This window comes from Paramormyrops kingsleyae, chromosome 25 (assembly GCF_048594095.1).
Source record: "Paramormyrops kingsleyae isolate MSU_618 chromosome 25, PKINGS_0.4, whole genome shotgun sequence".
Lineage (NCBI taxonomy): Eukaryota > Metazoa > Chordata > Actinopteri > Osteoglossiformes > Mormyridae > Paramormyrops > Paramormyrops kingsleyae.
Genome location: NC_132821.1, coordinates 23,662,912 through 23,683,859, shown reverse-complemented (window position 1 = coordinate 23,683,859; position 20,948 = coordinate 23,662,912). Strand labels below are relative to the sequence as shown.

The window sequence follows — 20,948 nt, the reverse complement described above, 5'->3', positions numbered from 1 at the left end:
TTGAAAACAAAATTATTGGTATTGCACATCCCAACTTGATCCTACTTCATTTTACTACGTTTGACATGGAGTGCCAATGAAGAGTCGATGTGTCACATCACGTAGCTCTGCCTTGGTGTTTATTTCATTAAGTAACATACACATATTTGTCACATCAAGCAATATATTTTCTTTCACTTTAGGACTGAGAGGAAAAAATACAAAAATAAATAAAATACTAATCCAAGGACAAGGGAAAGAGAGAGAATACACGTCTACAAATGCACTTCTATAAATAAAATATGGTGAATGCGCTCATGCGGACAGGGGGTGAAAACAGCTGTACAATCCTCATTGAGGGCAAAAATACTGAAAGTTAAAAAAATGGGGAAAAAAAACATAACCTCAGGTAGGAGAATATCAAACTCAGATCTGATGTCATTTCCAGCTACACCTGGACGTTTGCTTTCTCATTTTTTACCATCAGTACTACACACCCTTCCGATCTTTTCCATTTATTTCCTTTTTACTAAGAGATGTCCAAAATGATAAAGCAAACGAATACCTGAGAGAAGCAGGGAGCGAAATAATCATAATTAACCACCTCCCCTGCATCATGTGACCACAATCCCCCAGCTCTTCTAAACAAAACGATTTTTAATGATTAACCCATTTTAGAAGTTGATTTACATGCTCAAAGAGTAGAGTACGTGTCGGAAGCCAATATACAGTAAATGTTTTTCCAAGATGCTTGAATTTACCCAGGAGTATCAAGCATTGATCATCAAGAGAGACACAGAACAGGTGACGTCGTGATTCAGCTGCTAATGCTTTTTGTACATTGCTCAATCCTTGATTTTTTTTGTATGCAGAGGCACCACTAGAGTTGAAAACATATGAAATTAGGCCCCCAACCCAGACCAATACAATCATGTTCCAATTTTTTTTACGGCCCTTGTCACTCAGTCCTAATCGTCTTAATCTCTGACCCCCCCCCCACCCTTTATGGTACCCCTGATTGTATGTCCCTTACATATACAATGGTCCTTTTTGACAGTTTACTTTGAGAATAACCCAAAACTTTGAATGCTGGATGATTGTAAAACTAGTATTTGGCTCAACTAACACGCAGCCAGTGAAAGAAAACCATTGTTTTTTTCGGCTGCAGGGTACATAGTTACGTCAATAATCAAAAATCTGATATCTTTACAATACAATACATAGATCAGTTTCACAAATAGATCGTTTTTAACCATCGACGTGTTTTGTTATTTGCTTTAAGACAGTGTTTCTTGAAATTTTGCACATCACTTACAAATTTTAATATAATTAGTATCTCGTTCCATGTCTGAAAAATTAATATTCACAGTACGCTATCACTGTCCCGTACGAATACGCGTGGTCAGGAGAAATGCACAGAAACACACACGTGGTACTGACACCTTTTGCAAAGCAGTGTAAATTTTACCTTTTGATAAGGATCTTCACATAAAAGCACCTACTCTTTTCCTAACTCGTTGCAATTTCATGGGCAACAGCTCCAGAGTCTCTGCCATGCAGGTGGGAGTGGGACTTACATTCCAATCAGTCCTGACTGAATTCCGGTCAGGTTCCAGCCCCTGCATCATGTGGAATGTGCTTAGAACTCAGGAATGATGCGGGGCGTCATTTCAGGAATGAAGGTAGAGCATATTAATACACGGGACACAGACGTGATAACGCTCTGTAGAACAGGTGCAATTATGTTCCATGTGCAAATAACAGACTGCAATGATGTAAAGTAAACAAGCAAAACGCGGTGGGGATCATTATCAGCGGGATTATCGAGCATGCAAGAGCTAAATTGAATACCCTTACATTTTTTTTGGTTCATATTTATAGACACAAATGTATCGATCTCAGAAAAGCATTTCTCAGACTTGAATCCTGTAGTTTCGACACCCCAATGTCTCCTTTCAAAGCCTGGAAGTTCCTGGTATCATTTTTGATCATGTGAAGAGAGGATACACTGGTGATCCGCATGGTGCAAACAAATGAACACGAGTAAAGGCGGGGAAAAGTGGGGTGGGGGCATCGTGGAAGTCTTTTGGGGAGAGAAATGGTAACGAAAAGAAATGAATGTATGCACTGCACATGTACACTAATTTGATGGTGAGGTGTGATTATGTTTTATCTTTAATATTCTGTGCTGTATGCAGAAGGTGTTAACTTCTTCACAGCTGCCCTGTTGGTGAGCCAGGTCACCGTGCCGGAGAGAGATTAGTGTGGAAGTGCCACCAGGATGTCCACGTAGTTGACGGGAAAGAAGCCGGATTGGCCGTGCAGCATGCCCTCGTACCAGTTGTCGTCGATCTTGTTGGTCAGGGTGATGATGTCACCCTCCTTGAAGCCCAGCTCCCCCTCGTTCTCCGGGTCGAAGTCGTACAGGGCACGGCAGCAGGGCTGGTCCATGGGGGCTGAGTAACCAAAGGGAGACGGGGGGGAGGACGGCAGGGTTAAGAGGACGATGATGACGGAAGACACGTCCCAGAAATACAGAAGAGTATGACAGGTGCTGCAGATGAATTATTCAAATAATACTTAAAGTAGTTCAAAGTTGGAAGGAAAATGCTCTTGTGAATACTATACCTGCCCTTTTTATTGTACATTTACCCAATGCTTTTATCCAAAGCGATTTACAGTAATCTGAAGGGTTACAATTTAGTTGTGCACTCTGGGATTCGATATTTTGTAAATATTCAGCATAGAGATAAATAAAAGTGCGACGCGCGCAACTAAAACTGTCAGGTGATAAGTATTCTTGTAAAACACAGATCTACCTGGAGACCTCCGTGGAGACTTGGCGGAGCCTTGGTAGCCTGGGCCTCCATTTTGGTTCTCGCTGGTGTAGAAGTCCATGCTGGTACGGGGCTTGGGAACATACTCTTTCCTGGGCTTAGCAGAAGCATCTCTTATCCTTCAGGCAATGTGAAACAGACACGACAACAAGGTTCCTCAGCCAGTAGGAGTCATCTACCACTCTCCAAGACTCATTATCTATGCTTAATTGTCTCTCTTAGTAGCTTTTTGAGCCGATCCAGGCGTTTATTTAATTGATGTGTATCGGCTACCACAGTCCGATCCAAAGCCCGTTCTATTTAATTTACCCTCTCTGCCAAATTTACATCAGTTGTGCAGATTATAAGGTTCTGTCACACACTACAGTAAGCCTGAGGCACATGGCTTGCAACTGCAAACTATCGAGGTGTCAGCTACGTGGAAATTCTTCAAACTGGCGACTCAAAGCAGTCCAACAGCTACCAGCAATGTTTGCAAAGCCATCCTCTCAAGAGGAGGTAACAGCAGAATGCTATTACAACAAATAATTCGGCACTTGCCGAAAGATGATACGGAAGACTACTGTAAGAATTATAAATACAAAGAATCCACCAACACCTTCTGTATGGGTATGTATATATACATGTTTGTTAAAAGATCGGATCCAGACTCGGAATTGCCATATATTAAAACGGAATGGATCAGATAGAATCTGGGTACCAAAAAAAGTGGATCAGGACATTCTTAGTAATATGGGGCGACTGGGGCACAGTGGAAGGACTCCCTGGACTTGGCCATGCTTTCAGGAGGGTCATTAAAGGACGGACCTGTTCTCGATCTTGCCATTGAGCTGCTGCAGGATCTCAGAGGCCTGTCTGTGGTAGTCCAGCTGGGCCTGCACCAGTGCGGCCAGCTGGCTGACTTGCTCGATCTGCTATTATAAATACAAGAAGTACAGGTGGAATGTTACGTTCGTCTGACTGTGTTCTCACTTCATGCCAAGGTCCAATACCCTGGGCAATGTGGGAAAGCATCTCTCCATGCTGCATTTGTCATGTGACTCAACCCTGTCAGCTGACGCAATCGCAGCATCCTTAGGTTCTAGGTCTTGTTAAAAGAATGTAGCACCGGCAGGTCAAAATGTGGAAGATTTCAAGCATCACGAACAGTATAAAATCTCTCCTAAACTCTTCAGAACAGACCTTCAGACAATCAGAGCTTTGCTTGACAAGGTGTGATAAGGACATACATCATCACTTCACACCAGTGCACAAGGCGAGGGCCATGGTTGCCATGGTTTCAGCTGAAAGGGAAGAGACTTTAATGGATACAAAACATGGCCTTTTGACAAGTAGGAAAGGTGCCAAACAAGAAGATGGCAGGCTAGGGCATCACAAGGCCAAAATAGTTCATCCTTACATCGCTTTCGAGCAAATTGAACATGCTCTGCTCGGCGATCTCTTTGGAGTCGTCAAACTTCTCCAGTGCTTGCTTGATCTCATCTTCCTGCACTTTGCCCTGTCTCTTCTTCTTGTAGTCAAAGTCGAGTCGCCGACCCTCCAGCTTCTTCAGGTGGTGCTGCAATGACAGGGACATGTCAGTGTGGGCTCTGGCTAAGTCTGAGCCCAACATGTGCTCCTGTTGGTCAAGTGTCTCGTTGGCCCCAGGGTTCAGTTCATACTTATATTTAGCTGGTAAGATTCCCTGCTCTGGTCTATTAGCCTTCACTGAGTAGCATTTTTGCAGAGGAACCATCTGAAAATTGGACAATTAGTTCAATAATCTTAATGAATTCATGTACCTTACCTTCTAAATTATGCTGTTGACAATCATCTTACTTCAAAAGTAACCATCCTTGAACTAGTTATTTTGGACCAGACTGGGGGAGTGGCTGGAGTTCATGTCAGGTAATACAGGACAGGGCCGTAACCAGAAGTAAATTTGGGTGTTTGGGGGGGGAGGGGTTACCCACAGTAGTCCTCCTTAATAGGTTTTGCTGAGGGGAGGGGAGGGGGGGGGGTTAAAACCCGTAATTTTTCTAAGTGCCTAATTGGCAACTGTCAATTTCTGGAGGAGGGGTGGGGGTTACATGTATGGTACAGGGCACAAGACTGGGACTGAATGTGCGGTTCATTGCAGGAGACATCCATGCATACACTGACACACATTGTGACACACTGCAGGCGAGTTAGAAATGCCAGATAGCCCAAGAGGAAACATATGTATTGTGGAGAGGACAGGCAGGTGTCTCACACACAGAGTAGGGCTAGGGATTCATGCCCCAACCCTGGAAATGTGAGACAACGGTGCTACACTGATCATTTTTATTCTTAATTAAAATATTTTTATGTTGAATTTGTAGACATGTTAATGTTGACACATTAAAAGACCCAGGAGCAGCAGCCTTATTGCCTTGTTGGTCCACACCTGTATCTCCTTCAGGTCTTTGTCGTAGAGGTTCTGCAGTGGGTCAATGAAGTTTTGCTTCACTTCTATGTCCAGGGAGTCCTTCACCTCCCCCAGCTCTTTCATGGCCTCACCAGTGTCTAAGAGAACCAGCCCTGGGGAAAAGAAATGGACACTGACACCCTGAGCAGAACGAGGTCATCCACCACAGTTCACGCCCGCAGAGATGCTTCCAGACTAAAATATTTCTACATTTTCTTCCATTGGCATTGGATGATGAAACAATGTTTTCCATTAATTAAAATCTTCAGTATCTAAGTAGGACATAGGTTGAAAGCAGAGTTTCGCAGTTGACTTATACCATTTACTGTTAATGTTGTCTATGAATGGGTCTGTAATGTCCATCTGAGTTACTAATTCTGATATGGAAGTTAAGTTAAATCTAAGCCATTCATCATTATACCAAAGTTGGAATCCTCGCCCAGCTCCCTGCCAAACTTGAGCATGGACTCGCCAAGCACAGTTTCAGCCTGCGTGTACCCCGGGCCCTTCTCCTGACCCCTGATCTTGGACATGGAGTTGATCATGCTCATCTTGGCTCTGGACGCTGTGAGGAGGCAGACAGGTAGAATCAATTATGTCTATAGTTCCCAAAGAGAACATACGCTACTGTGCTGCATAGGTTTATGGGTCCTTTGCGTTGACCATCTGACAAGGCTTACCTGGATTGGGTTGCAGGTATTCTGTTGTCTTGGTCATTATATCTAACACTGCCCTAGCAGTGACGTCCACTTTCTACAGCCAAGGACAAGAGAGAGAATGTGTGACACATTTTGACGTGTTAATGTCCCCATAATGTCCTCAAATCCAAAATAAATTTCAACAGAAAGTATGTCACTACGGCCTGATGGACTTTTCAGAAGGAGAAATCACCCAGCAGCATAACATGGATCTGAGAAATGTGCTGGCCTTTATTGTTTAGTTTTACAGTATAAATGTATGAGTAAGTAAGGTGAGATCAAAAGTGACAGTGTCCCAAATGTGTCATTCTCATATAAGAACTGAGACTTAACCCTCACTTTGGTTAAGGTGCCTTTTAGAGTAAAGAGACATTGAACAGGCACCAGACTCACTCTGGAGAACCCATAACTCCCTGCTCACCATGACTGTCTTCTGCAAAGGTGATCTCATGGGAGTTTTACTTGCACAAAAATGTTCTTAAGAACAGAAGGAAAAATGATTGGTACAGAGAGATAACCAGTCAAGCCAAGAGGTGGGTCCAACCAATCAGATGTCTTGGTCCCGTCTCCTCTAGTTGCTTGGACCCACCACCCTCTACAACCTGATTGGTTATCTCTCTGAACCAATAAATTTTCCTTCTGTCCTCAGATCATTTTTGTGTAAGTAAAACTCCCATGAGCTGAAAATAAGCTGAAGAGCTCCTACCTTTTCCATGTCCATGAATTCATCATCCAGTTTGGTCCCTTCTGCTCCTCCAACCTTCTCACTCACTTTCTGGATTGTCAAAAAAAAAACATAGGAAGTCAGGACTCAAATGACCAGGAAGCACTATGGAACCTGCACATTTTAAATCCTAAAATTTATCCCGGTGCTCTTATTCAGCACCCTGGAGATATTAACTCTCTGATGTTGTCGGCTGTCCCGTCCCAGAGAGGCCCCAGAGCAGAATTAAGGTCAATTTATCCCAAAAGGGAATATGATGTTAAGGATGTGATCTTGGAACTTGGATGACTTTGGTACTGTCTGGAGGTCAGACTGGCCTGGCAGCTTCCGTCGGCCCGTTTTGGGAGTTAATGCATTCTGACATGGTAGCTAGGCTGACTGAACCAGGAACCCAATGGCAAGAGGCACTGAGGTCAATGGAAGTAGCTCAAATTGAACTGGTATTAACCCACGTAGAAACCTTAGAGGTATTTCTGCCCAAAAGCAGGTTAGCAGAGAGGCTTTTTATTTTGTTCCCGGGATGGATGTCCACTTTCCACTTTCTCATGTGGTGAAACTAGATCATGGTACACATAACCACCAAAAGTGTTTGGTTAGTAACCCAGAAAACTATCCTATATCCATTTATCTATCCATGCAGCTAGAATATATTCTCATCCAAGAGCAATTCAATGGACCAAAGCAGTGTCTTCACATAAAATCGTTGTACTCGCCCCTGAGATCTCTCAAAGGATGATGTCAAGGAGTGACTAAGAGGATCACTCATGAACAAGATGAACGTTGTGACAGAAGACTGCCAATAATCCATCTCGCTGCTACGAAACAGGCCTCATACTGCAGTATTTTGCCCACTGGCCCTGCTAGTCCTTTATTTTAATCTGTGTCAGAAGCCTGTTACCATGTGCATCTGTAAATCACAGGTTAAGAACGACTCCTCTCTGGGGACTTCAGATAACGCAGTGAGGACTGTTCCATTTCAAGGCACCACTCAGCTTTCCCCATAGTGAGGAGCTCGCTGGCATGGGATGGAAAGATTAACTACTGGGGGGGGGGGGGGGGGCCCTCTGGGGGTCTACGCTTGTCTTTGGTAATCCAGGGTTTATGTGAAACAGGGCAGATTCACATCCAGCGCTAATAAGCTGGATTTTGTTACTGACAGTTTTGCATCATTTGGCTCAACATTTGTTCATGTGATGCTTTGCTCCAAAACAACAGAAATATTTTCGCTTTCTAAAGTACCTGTTGTGTCTGGAACAGTTTAGGTTGAGTATCTGGGGCTTTTTTAGGGTACACTATACCTCTGAAGCCCTAACAGTGATGTTCCAAAGCAGTGCTTTATGAATTAAGGCAATGGGTTCCAGTCCCCAAGTTAAAGAACCAACCAGGAGCCCCTGGATAATGAGGTAGCCTTGATTTAACAGCAGAAGACTTGAATCCATGGGTCATTGTCCTCTGCTTCTACGTGTCTCCGCCTTCATTCTCTAAGTGGCCAATCAAAATGGATATGCTCCATTACACATACAACAACAAGATGTTTTAGTGGCCGGCACACAATTGTTCAGAGTCCTCCAACAGGACAAGTGTTAGATTGACAGAAGCATAAACCATTCAGAGAATATGAGGAATAGGGGAATTAAGCCCAAGTCAAAGCTGATGTCTTTACTAGTGGCAGAATCTTTTAGAATTTAAATTCCTTCATTGGTGGCTTTATATTACTACATTCTCTCCCAAGATGTGGCTGAATAAGAATACATGGTAAATTCATGTGTGCTTTAGAAAAGCAGCATCTTTGGGTTGCACAGTGCAGAGTCGTTTCTTCACAGACTGAATTGCACTGCAGTTTTGGAAAACTTTACAGTGAAGTAAGGGCCATTCGAGCTATTTAATGATTTAGTGTGTCCGTGTAATGAGTCTGGACAGTGTTCCCTGAAGCTGAGCTTCATTACCTGTCAGAAACGCAGCCCCGTAACTTCAGAAAAGGCAGCGTTTCAGAATTACATTTGCTTCCTAGAGCAGAAAACCTCTTAATCCTGCCTTTAATCGCCTTTTGTCCATTCCAGAAGAAGACAACCCAGCTGAAGAGGGGAACGCATTTTAGCCTTGTACTCTGAAGGGCGACGGGAGGGGTAACAAGAATGTTCTGGAAGCAGTAAACGCCTGCGCCCATATAGCAGTGCCACACGGGCAGGAGAACATAGTGTGAGTCACGCAGCTGCCTGGTCCGCACCGCCTTCATCTGCTCCTGGCCATTTACCCATACAACCCCCCCCCCCCCCCAATTCTCCAGTCCTGATCCAGAAGTGTGCAGCCTGGGCGTAAATATCACAACTAACTATGCCAGTTAGCTAGCGGGCGAACTAGGGATATGATTACTGTGTAATGAGCAGGGAGATGGGGGCTTGCAGTGATGGGGAGCCGAATATCGCGGCCTCAAAATCCCTACTGCAAGCCAGTCCACCTCCCTCCCCCCTCTCCTGCACTCAGCAGCGTCAGATGGGGCTCACAGCGGGGGCACCCCGCTTTTCCAAAAAATGCGGCAGGAAGTGCTTGCATAAGCCCTTGGGGCGGCGCTCTTCCAGCACGGCTGAGTGTGACTGAGGCGGCCACCATTCCCCGAGGTTTTCACCGCCTGGCGCCGTCACGGCGCATAGTGTGACTTTGCCCACTCTAATCTTTGTTACACCTCTCCTCTGGAACCAATTGGAGGTTTATAAAAAGTAAAAAGCACAGACAATGAAGTCTGGAAATAGCTATACTCTGTGGGTAACAAATGACACGTAAATGTTACAGATTTTAAAAGAAAAGAATACAATTTACTTTTATATGTTGTTGGCTAATGTGGGATGGAGAGTTTTATACATCCTGAGAGCTAGTATCTGTTTCTTAGTACTAAAACATCATATCATGTTTTACTGGATAGTGGAGAAACACAATATTCACAAGCACTTTTGCTTTAAATGTCTCTGCAAAAAACATTGCAGGACCGAGAAATTCAGCGCACAGAAGAAGTGAGTCATCAGTCATCATAATATGACAAGATTTACTGAAAGTCGCTTCTCTCACGGCCCTTTTCAACAGGGCGATTTATTTTCGGTTGTCACATCTTGGGATAAATATTAAAAATCCAAAAAATTAATCAGTCTGGATTCAGGGGGAAACGAGACTCTTGAATGTCAGATAATGAAGGGCTGTATGGATTTACAGCTAGAACCGGAAATATGAGAAATATCCAATCCATACACTTAGTCCATATTATTTAAGACCATCCCATATCTGGTAAGAGGAAACCCATCATCCCAAACCAAAACTCAACCGTTTCTTATACTATACATTGTAAACAAGCAACGCCATGGTAAACAGTCTCAAAATACCTCCGGAATCAGTGACGTTCTGATGACTCGTAAGGTATCAGCAAGAAAAACAGGAGAAGAGCGAATGCATCATCAGCAGAGCTGCGTGACACGGACATGCGGTGTCCCTAATCCCCGAGCTCTTACGTAAGGCAGCGGTGGCGGTCCGGCCTATGTGGGATTCCTGCATGCTGCTGGAAAGTAAAGAGGGATCTGATTGGACGGAAGGCAGGGAGGAGGCTGGCCAGTGTATTCTAATGTGGACCCGGACATCTCACCCTCACCGCCTCTGAGGAGGGTTCACCTCCTCCTGACGCAAACGAAACTGGTTTTAATGTAACTGATGTGCTTCGGAACCTCACAGCGAGTCAGACGTACATAGGCGGCCATGTTGGTTGGGCTGCGTATGCCCAGATGCTCGACGTGGGAGAGGAATCACCCTCGGCCGGAGCTGTTCAAGCGAGGTCTTCTGGCGCGCTAAAAATAGCCTTGGAATCAGCCTTTGATGCCGGCAAGAAGATGTGGTTCAACTGCTCCATGACTCACTGACACCAGGGAACCGGGGGGGGGGGGGGGTGGGGGACACAGCAGTTGAATGATAGGTGACCTTTAACCTCCAGGATTCATGTCATGCGAGTGGCTTCATGTTAACGGCAGGGGAGCGACAGGGATGGGTCACCATTTCGTGATTAATAATTTACAGTAGCCTAACACAGAGACGTTCAGTCCTCATACAAAAAAATCTCTCCTTTCTGTTTACCTACTAACATACTTAGAACCACATATACTTTAAATACAGAACCCTGTTTACCCGCAATGTAAATGTAACTTCCCTCTATCTGGGTCACTTCATTGTGGCGAGAGACTGAAATCTTACTCTGTTCGGTGTGAAGCTGATCTCAGACCTGCTCTGACTACAAAGTGCGGCAGGCAAAAGCAGCAGATTGCCTACGCCGTACCATGCGATTTGTATTCCTGGCAGGGATACTATGTGTTTGACAGGGCATGTTCACACGGGCGCGTGACACTCATCCAGGAGAGCAGCATGTCGCTCAGCGAGGGCCGAGGACCCGTGAGCCGTCCTGCCTGAATGCCTGACCTTTCTCATGTCCTTCCCTGGGGGGGGAGGTGATGGTTATCTGCATATAAAATGAAGTCACCTGGGGGAACCGTTGAAGGCTCGCTATACACACCGCGGAAATCCTCCCCCCCCCACCTCTGGCTGGCTCTCAACTACCCTCAGTGCGGTAGAGCTCGGAGAGAAAACTGGCTGAATCACTATAGCGTAGAAGAACTCTGCGGCTCATACTAACCAGCCCATTTACGAAGGAGAGCCGTACACAGACCCCACATTATCTACACGGGTGTCTCGGTAACCGCCTGACGGTACCTGCCGTGACAGGAACGTGACGGACAGCTTCCTCCCATTCCCTCCTTCACTTTCCTCCGCATGCTGGGCATTTTCCAGTGAACTGCAGCGGACTTGATTTTCCGCCAAGGCCCCTGGCAAACGATTCTCCCTCTACAGTATCATTAATGTCTTTTCTTAACAGCTGCTGGCCCTCATTTGTCGGGGGTGTGGTGGTGGGGGGCTGGGCAGCCAAAGACTCCATTGCATTTAGGGGAATCTGAAGGCAGTCTTTCTGTGCTCCTGGGGGGCAAATAAGACATCTGCTGTTTGTTTGAAGCTTGGCTGTTTTCTAACCACCCTCAACTGGGTTACGTTTACATTACATTTTATTTATTAAGCAGATGCTGTGATTCAAAGTAATTTCAATCTAAGACAGGCCTTGAACCAAGTAGGGGTTAAGGGTTGCGTTCAGCTAAAATTACTCTGCCAATCCTGGGATGAGAACCAGCGACCATCCGATCACAGGCACAGCATGCTAACCCAAAGCACCAACGGTAACCCCTAACAAAGCTCTAATATTGTTTACCACAGTTTGATCAACTTATATTAAATAAATCAGTATACAAGAAGCTCCTCACTTAACAATGGTTCAACGTACGATATTTTGACTTTACAGTGGTGCAATAGCGATGGACATTCAGTAGTCATCAGACTTTGAATTCTGATCTCCTCCATATGCCTCCATATACAGGGGCCAGACAACGTCTCTTTCAGCCTCTCCTCTGGTCCACGAGCGCTGGACTCAGGAAGCACAGTTCACACGCCGACCACTAGGAGCAGAGAGGCCACCAGCGATGCGACAACGGGGGGCTGCGCGAAAATGTCAGCCACTCTCCGCGGTCAGAGTTGCCATCCAATTAAAAGGGCTGTTGATTCTGTGCTCGTCGGGGTGTTAAGAGGAGAGCAGAATCATAACGTGGCTCCGCAGAACGATCTTCATGATGGTGGGGGGGGGGGGGGGGGGTTTATTTATACACAGTGTCAACAACCAGGAGCTGAAAACCCTTTAACACACTGCTCAAGGTTTAAAATTAAAACATTGTATCCGTGCAGACTTGGTTCATGTGACAAACAGCCTTCGAGGAACCCTGGGCTGACCTGAAGAATTTATGGGGATCCCCGATAGTGCCATGGGTAATAAAAATGCAGAGTGAAAGGCCCAGAGGGTACTGTTTGTGTAACCCGCGTATCTTTTGTTTCTGTCTTGGTCTATGCCATATATGGGCATCTTCCTCCTGTCCTGAGAGCGCGCTATTGGCTGAGCAGGCGAGGGGAATGGGGAATAATCTTCACTAAGCTCCCGTCCAATGAAAAGGGAGCGACATCAGCCCCAAACAGAGAAAGCACCACGTATTGTTCAACAGAAGGTTGCTGGGTTAGTCCCGGTGACCCTCCTCCTCGAGTGAGAAAATCTGTATAAATTGGTGATATTATCGGTAAGTGTAATACAAAGTAACAGGGTGTTTTATCAAGACTGGTAGTGAACTAGGTATCGGCCATTGATCAGAATCATGAAAGATACAGCGATGAATACTCCCTGTTTTTAAAATACTTGGTTGGAGTGTTGCTGTGCTGCGATAGTCACAGAGGCCTCCTTGGTGAGACCCCCCACCTTGGATGGTCAGTCCGGGTAATAAGATGACCAGCTGGTGCGATGATGATGCACTCGGTCAAGGTCAAGAGTGTGGCCACGCCAACACACGCCGTCTGGTCTTCGGTGTCCGTTACTGTCGCCGTTCCCGGCGAGTCGGGTGTCTGGAGGCCGGCTGATTAGCCCACACATACTGCTTATAGTTCATCTTTGCCCCGTTCTCAAAAGCTTGGCTGCCCAACATGGAGAACGGAAAGGTCCGGAAAAGGCGAATCTGGTAGATTTGAAGCCGCAACCTCCCCCACATATGTCCAGCGAAACACGGCAGGCCTCAGTATGAGGAGGGACACAGCTCAGACACCAGACGCTTTTCAGCCTCTTCACCAGACCTGCGTGTCACTCCACCACAGGTTTTCTAGAAGTTTCCGCCCACTGTTAGCTTATAGCAGCGCTACGGCAGGGCGAGCCAACCCTCAGCTGATGTTTACTGTAAACAATAACCACAGGCTGAACTCTCAAATCATCCTACACCCAACTCTTAGGGCTTCTCCCCAAAGCTTAAATGTCCATTGTATTTGTGAAACTTACACACTAAAAATCTCTAGGAGCGCGCAGGTTGTTGCGACAGTCGTGCATTTCAGGCTTTGCTTAAATGGGTCAAATAAATCGACTCTCCTTCGCCGAGGCCTGTGCGGGGACACGGGAGCCTGTCTGCCAGCCCATAATACGATCGCCCTGCCCCTATGCGACGTACCCGCGGGGCTGCGGCAGCGTTACCTGCACGCGGCATCGCGGCTTTCAGGAATCCACCCTGAGGCTGCCTCACGCGGCCAAACAGTGCAGCATAATGGAATGGCAGCGTAATGCTGCCGCGAGCTGCGAATCTAAAAGCCTGACTGCCTCACCCGAGTGCGGGAGGCCATTATGCGAGATATCTGCTAAAAAGGTGATACTTCCCATACATTTATTTACATATTTCCTATTTAATGACAGAGATACCGGCAGGTAGAAATCTTTGAGCCTCTAAGATGAATAGTAACCTAGATGTGTGCTCTTAAGTCCGAAAGATCTAGTATATGGTATCTATACAACATCTATGTCACTATTTAATACTACTATGTTACATACCTACTGAAAGAGCTGATATTCACTTAGCAGGAAGTATTTAAAGGCTGAGCGTTAATTCAAATTAAGATTATGGGCTTGTGGAATCCTCTTCCAGGCAACTAATGAGTCCCTGAGGAGGTGCTTTTTGGCTCACGATGGGCGTTAAAGCAGACCGGGAAGTGGGAAGCGAATGGGTGTCCTGGAGCGCTGCCTTGGAAAACAATCAACCATGGCTCCTGGGAGAACTGGTGCAGAAGACTGTGGGGGTCGGGCACAGGGCCACCCCCCATTATCGTTCAGTCCAGACCACAATGTGTGTTCGAAGGCTTCGTGAGAGATGCATCTATATTACGAGTCCATATCAATCGCTCCTTATGCTGGCCGATGGAGACAGTGTGAGAGATGATGGCAAAACCAGAAAAAAAACCTCAGAGATAGAAGATGAATCAGTAGAGTTCAGGTTCCCCAAACCATAAAAGGACATCCCTCCAGTACCTTCATTTGCAGTAGATTCTGATATAGTCAGAGAAGCTATATACAAGAAGTCAACCAATCAGGAAGAAGTTAGCAGCCTGCCAACCAATCAGGAAGTGATAGGACCTGTAAACTTCCACTGAGAGCATTTAGAGCCATGATTATGTGACGAGTGGCAAATTGAGGTTGGGCATCGGCGGCTGTGTGCGAGTGGATTGGACACATGACGGTTCTGCTGTAAATTTCCCCGAGAGCAGAGTCAAAAAAGCAGCACTTCTGCCTTTCCATGACAGTCCCGCAGAAAACGACACCATAAATGAAATATGCAAATACAGCAGGTTCTATTTGAACCTGTGGCGGTGTGCTGAACTCGGAAGGCGGCCAGCTGGAGTCGTGCTCGCTGAGGCAGACTGCGCGTCTGGCAATGGTTTATGCAAGTGTCTCCAGGGTCACGATAATAGATGTCGCTCCATTTTGCCTTCAAACACCGACACATCAGGAGTAACAAGCACAGCAGTGCGGGAGACAGTGTTCTGGGGGTAGGAATGGAGAAGAACATTCAAGTTTGTCAAGCTCTGCTATGACAAACCCTTAGACCTCAAAACTCACAAAAGAATCATCCACCAGTTCAGCCACCTGGGCAAAGCACTGTCAGTTTTCAGGTCTATAAGTGCCTCTCTTGTGGCTACCGGCTGAGAAGTTCTGTGTCTTGGTCCTGAGAGCGAACCCCCCAGGCAGGATTACACGCCAAAATCCATGAGGCGAGAGAGCACCTCTCAGGTCCACTCAGAGGCTGCCGATTCTGTTATGTCGGCTGCCAGAGCAAGGCGAGAGCTGGAATCTGATACGAGCACCTGTTAGGTGAACAGGGGACCAAAAACTCCAATCATCACGGGCTCACCTTGGGAGAACGTGTGCGGGATTTCCGGGGACGGGTTTTGGGGTTAGGGTTTCCGGGGTATGCTTCACATTCTCAAAGCCACAAAATCCAGTTTGCTGCCTCTTGGATCGCACTGCACCCAAGACACTTCATCTTAGGACGTACAGCCGGAAAGATATAGTCAGAGATGAAAACCGCATCACTCAGCCGTAATCTTTGGCCTAGCAGAGATAAAGGACATTATACGCCTTGTCCCTGACAGCCATGTGATAGGAGAATATATTTATGTACAGTACACAGTTTGAAAGATGAAACCCTTTGTAAAGAAAGCTATTTCATGATCGCACTTTCAGATCAGGGAGAGACACAGATCTGTATTTTCACATTCTTGCTAATTCCCTTTAATCATGTAATCATTCAGAATAAAAATTCATTCTACATTCATTTATAATCAGTCAGTCACCTTTCAATCATTTAGCGTATCACCATGTTATCAAATTTGCACCCATAGCTTTCTGACAATACAAATTGGAGACACTTTGTTTCGCTTCAATTAAATTGATACATTGTGTAGCAGTTCCTGTCTCGCAATCCTTGCAGCCCTGCAAAATCTGATGAAAACGCTCTTTCCTAATTCCATTATCTGCTTTGTTTTTAAACCATAAATAAAAAATGAAAATGAAAAAAGGATGATGCCACTGCTTTGGAGCGTACCAACCTGCCAAGCAGGAGGCGACTTGGACTGTACCATTATCACTGTGGTATATAAACTGCTCCAGTGATGGTGACGTCTGTAGGCATAAGCAGAGACCAGCAAGCGAGGCCACAGGAGAGTCTGGCTGGAGATAGGTGACGGGGAGCCTCGCACCCGGGGCAGAGGGCGGTAAAGGTGAGTCGTTGTTATGTTAAAAACATGAGCACCATGTCAGGCTCTGAGCTTCACCTGCTGAGAGACTTTATCCAGGGACACTCGGCGTGCGAAGGGCTTCCAGTGTTTCCATGGCGTCAGTGCAACATCCACACAGCTCACAAGTAAACAGACAGAGGAATTCTCAGCCTCGAACACCTTAGATACAGAGACCTATGCTAAGCAAACACAGAGCAAAGGTCACCATCGGATACTCTGGCTAGACTGGGAGGCAATACAGTCGCTTCCCAGTTTGCGTCACGCGTCGATTCCCGGCCGACCTTCGGATCGCAGGGTGCCCCTTCCCACGACGTGCGTTTTGCAATAACAGCGATTTATTAGGCTCCTGCCTGTCTGAAATTACTCCTTTATCACGACAGGCCTGGACAGGGGAGAGTCCGCCATACTGCTGTGATACGGTCGACCGGATTTTATGGCCCAGCTTGGCAGAACACCGAGGATATCTCTTTCCCAGTAACACAACATGCTCTACACACACGACTCACAAACGTTTCAGTGAGAAATGCAGATAGGCTCAAAGTGGGAAGATTCGCTGCTGTCAACCCAGATGACTAACCAGTGAGTTCCGGAGTGTCTTATTGTTTCCACTGTAAAATCGGCGGTGCATTCTGGGATGCATTAGAGTCAGCGTCTCATCCTGATGCCCATTCTGAGGGTAGGTCACTATCAAGATGAAGAACATCAAAGCAAGAAACTTCTACACTCGAAAAGTCAAAATACAGCTTTAGGAGAATAAACATGGTGGGTGTTTCTGTACAGAAAGATCACATGAGCCAAGATTTAGTCCTTTAAAACACCCACCAGAAAAAAAAAAACAAATTTAAGCTTCACCCCCTCCTAACACACACACATTGTCTCCACTGTTCAATGCAGCCCTAGAGTGTTAGCAGATTACAGTGTCCTGCTGGACAGCTGAGATTTGTGTGGGATTAACAGCTTCAGGGACAGCGTGAACCCTTCTGTCACCAAGGAGTCGGGGGCCTACAGACAGACAAGGACTGGAACTGCACCCAGGTCTTCAAGATGGCACAGTGTATACTGTTTTCGATTTAATGACAGTCTGGGGTGACTGCCGAGAGAAACGTGTGTGGGGGATGGGGGTCTCTTGCAGGCCGTTATCGTCATGTCCACCACTCAGCGTCGATGCACTCATGAGGCGCCACCGATGCACGCAACGGCGGCAGCCCGTTTTAAATATCACCCTCCGTATCAATTGCGACGGTGCAACCCGCTGCCGCCGTCGTGACAGCACGTGCACCCCTCTGCGCCTGCATCTCTCTGAATTCGTCTGTAAAAAACGAAGCAGAATCACCGACCCCCGGGATTCAGCAGCGAAATGACAGCGCATTCCGCCGGACAGGATGGACGCAGGGCGAAAACCAGGCTGACTTGTCTTAAATGAATGCTGCTCGGTTCGAATTTCAAGTCGCCGTGTCCTTCTTCACATGTATGCTTGGGACTTGTAATTCGCCCAGGCTCTACGTCACGTTTGGCGGTGTGACGTCTGATTTGTGTCTATTTAATTATTTAACACCATGCAATAAATAAATAGACTACTATACAATAGCTTCCTATTGATGTCTGCTGTAATTTGTCCCGATTTCCATTTAACAAATTCAATACAACAAAAACATACTGGATATTCTATATATCGATTATCAGCATACTTAATGACCTAGGCTGTTTGATAATATGGACACGGTGTCCCAAATAAGCCTGCTCCTCCAAGGAGGAGAAAAACAACTACAAAAACACAAACACCGCAGCATAGATGTAGGCTATAACAACAAAACGGATCTGCGCAGTTTGGGAGCAGTTAGTTTAATATCTAAAAAAAAAAAAACCGCATAGCAGAATAATAAACAACAACCGCAAACCGCAGAAGTGGGACTTGCTGTTGCGACAGACGCAAATAGCACATAACTTGCCCTTCTGCTTAGGTTAAAAACAGCTCTTTATACCGAATGGAGTCAGTTCACAAGAAGTGCCTGTATAATTTTACACGTTTTCCATGCCTGCCGATGTTATAGTATTTCATTACTTTTTCAGTTACTGAATGTCATCTGAAGGGTAGAAAGCTTCGTTTCTTGTGACATTTTCATTACACCAATTATGTCGATCGTGACGCATCCTCATTTATAATTCCGTAGTTTAATTCAACGTTATAATAATAATAATAATATAATAGAGATCTAACATGCCAGGAGAATATAACGTTAAAATACGTATTACATCATTCGCCGAGACACGGGACGGCGACATAGCCTATGTAATAATAAAAGATATTACAAATAACCGATTAATAAGGTTGTCGTTAAGATATTCGATTTAAATGGCCGCTGCCCGAATTTTCCAGTCAGTTAATAACATGCCAGCGAGCGATGTCATCCGAAACTGATTGCCTGTATTCCCCGCACGTTTCACGCACATATATAAGCCCCATAGCGCGCACATACCTGAGTGGCTTTGTGGAACTGCTTCTTCAGCCCGGCTACAGACATGGTGCTGAGACAGGGATGTGCCCCGTGTTTCGTGTCGTCCCCGCGGATGCAGTGAAGCCTTGGCGGTGCGTTTCAGCTTGCGGGGATCTCCATGCACGGCGCTGCCTGCTTCTGTGACCGGGTTACTGAATGTCACCGGCAGCCTTTGCACGCCGATGACGTGGACCTAACCACCCCCCCCTCCGGGTCCAGCCTCTTAAAGGAGACGCAGTGACGCCGGGCTCGGTGAGTGCTTAATTCGCGCCGGTATGCTTTAAACACGGGGGATATTAGTAGAATGTCTTTATTTAGCATTTCAGGATTTCTGCGTTGAATCTAGGGAAATGAGGACATCGTGTACGAGACCAAAACGTATGCGTAATACAACGGCTGACGGTAATCTGGACCCCGGCATTTGTATAAATCAGCCGCATCAACGTCATTTAGACGCAAGCATATTAAATATAAAATGTTCAATCGAGAAATGCAGTTATAATTAATGAATCGGAAGTATATTAATTTAATACAATAGTACTATTACTAAAATCTCAACTCCGAATATCACCCTTAAAGCTGGGTTTACATAGCCTAATATACTGTGTTTCAGTACCGTGGACAGCGACCAGGCAGGTCGCTGTCCAGGTTCTACTTCCAGCTCACACTGGAAGCGCTGCTTATCATTCTCTGTTGCTATTTTTATTATCTGACTATCCTTTTTCCAGCACATGCATAATTTGGCTGCACTTTTTGCAGCCATACTAGCCTTCACTTTCCCAAAGCTTCGTTTAGATTTTTCTCGCTAAATTCCTTGCCGAGGACACTACTCATGGTCAAATCTCATTTAATTAATGCAATACGCAAATGCTAGGCTTTGCATTCAGTTTTGCACTCATCCGTTGTCACTTTTCTCGAAATCGGCAGAAAAATCAGAAAATATACCAGATAAGTGTGGGGTGCGATTTTTAAGAATAAAAATGATAAAAATCTACACTAATTTCATTGCTTTACGAGTTTTGTTCAACCTGAAACAATTACTAGGCATTGTTTTACTTGTGAAGGGATAATATTTAACCTACTGTTTTCTATCAATAAAGTGGTTACTTTTCAATAGGCCCAAAGTTTAAAGTGTAGATGACTACAATTGCCTCAAAAACTCTGAACGTAACTTACATCGAACTGGAGACTCTGCAATTTCTGAACAAATGCTGCCCCCTACTGGGAAAAATTGCACATTTGTAAACACATACTATGCAAGAAAATTTCGACAGCTTAGAAAAGACGATCTACATGGAACTGATCTAAACAAATTTAAATGCACAAAAAATAATGGATTCAAAATTACAGCAATGAGCAGAAGCGTCTTTAAAGACTTTAACTCTACTGGAGCCACATATCATTTATATTTTATTACCAATAAAATCATTGCGTATTTCTATGTTGAAACCAGATAGCACACATGAAATTTAGGGAATACAAATTATTTAAACACAGAATTTGCATGTTAATAAAAAGATCTACATCAGTTTTATAAATTGAATTCTTGAACAAATGAAAGCTTTGTATATTGCCCCATCTTGCGGTAAGAACAGGAAATGCATTGGAATCTGAACCCCTTATTCCTGTTGATTTGTTTCACGTTCTGTAAGTCGTCATGTTAGAGGATAAATGCCAATTTGTTAACATCTGATTTAATATTGAACCGAGGATTTTAAATCATCTTTATTCTGGATCCTCATTTCGGCACTGTAACAGTTTTGTTTAGGCTGCGTAGTTTGAAAGCCACAATCTATTACCGTAGGAAAGAATCAAATCAAATTGTAATGCAGAGCGCCATCTTGTGGCACAAGATCCCGTGAATGTAAAAGTAAAAACAAGACGGTGACTAACCTATTTAATATTGAACAGAAGACAACAGGTGCAAAACAGCCTGGGGATTTATCTGCTTGATTAGCTGAAATCTGAACTCTCAATCTGCAGCATAAATCAAAATTTTGCGTGTTCAATGCACTCATGCAGCGTATTCGCACTCATGCATTCCTCATAAGCTCCTCCAGAACGACG

General features: G+C 45.2%; 1 protein-coding gene across 1 annotated transcript; it reads right to left on the bottom strand.

The window, feature by feature from the left end:
* Nucleotides 1-102: 102 nt before the first annotated feature.
* Nucleotides 103-19,069, bottom strand: sh3gl2a (SH3 domain containing GRB2 like 2a, endophilin A1). Its single transcript, XM_023799456.2, has 9 exons — nucleotides 18,864-19,069; nucleotides 6,649-6,717; nucleotides 5,925-5,997; nucleotides 5,666-5,809; nucleotides 5,224-5,357; nucleotides 4,216-4,374; nucleotides 3,624-3,730; nucleotides 2,799-2,935; nucleotides 103-2,435 (listed from the first exon to the last, which is right to left on the bottom strand). Exons 1-9 carry the CDS (start codon nucleotides 18,906-18,908, stop codon nucleotides 2,239-2,241), a joined length of 1,065 nt encoding a protein of 354 aa, XP_023655224.1. The 5' UTR covers nucleotides 18,909-19,069; the 3' UTR covers nucleotides 103-2,238.
* Nucleotides 19,070-20,948: the final 1,879 nt, after the last annotated feature.

Coding starts and splice junctions, on each gene's coding strand:
- sh3gl2a (XM_023799456.2), bottom strand. CDS start 18,908: ATGTCTGTAGCCGGGCTGAAGAAGCAGTTCCACAAAGCCACTCAG. Junction 6,718..18,863: donor AGTTCCACAAAGCCACTCAG/GTATGTGCGCGC, acceptor TTGACAATCCAG/AAAGTGAGTGAGAAGGTTGG. Junction 4,375..5,223: donor AAGACCTGAAGGAGATACAG/GTGTGGACCAAC, acceptor CTGTCATTGCAG/CACCACCTGAAGAAGCTGGA.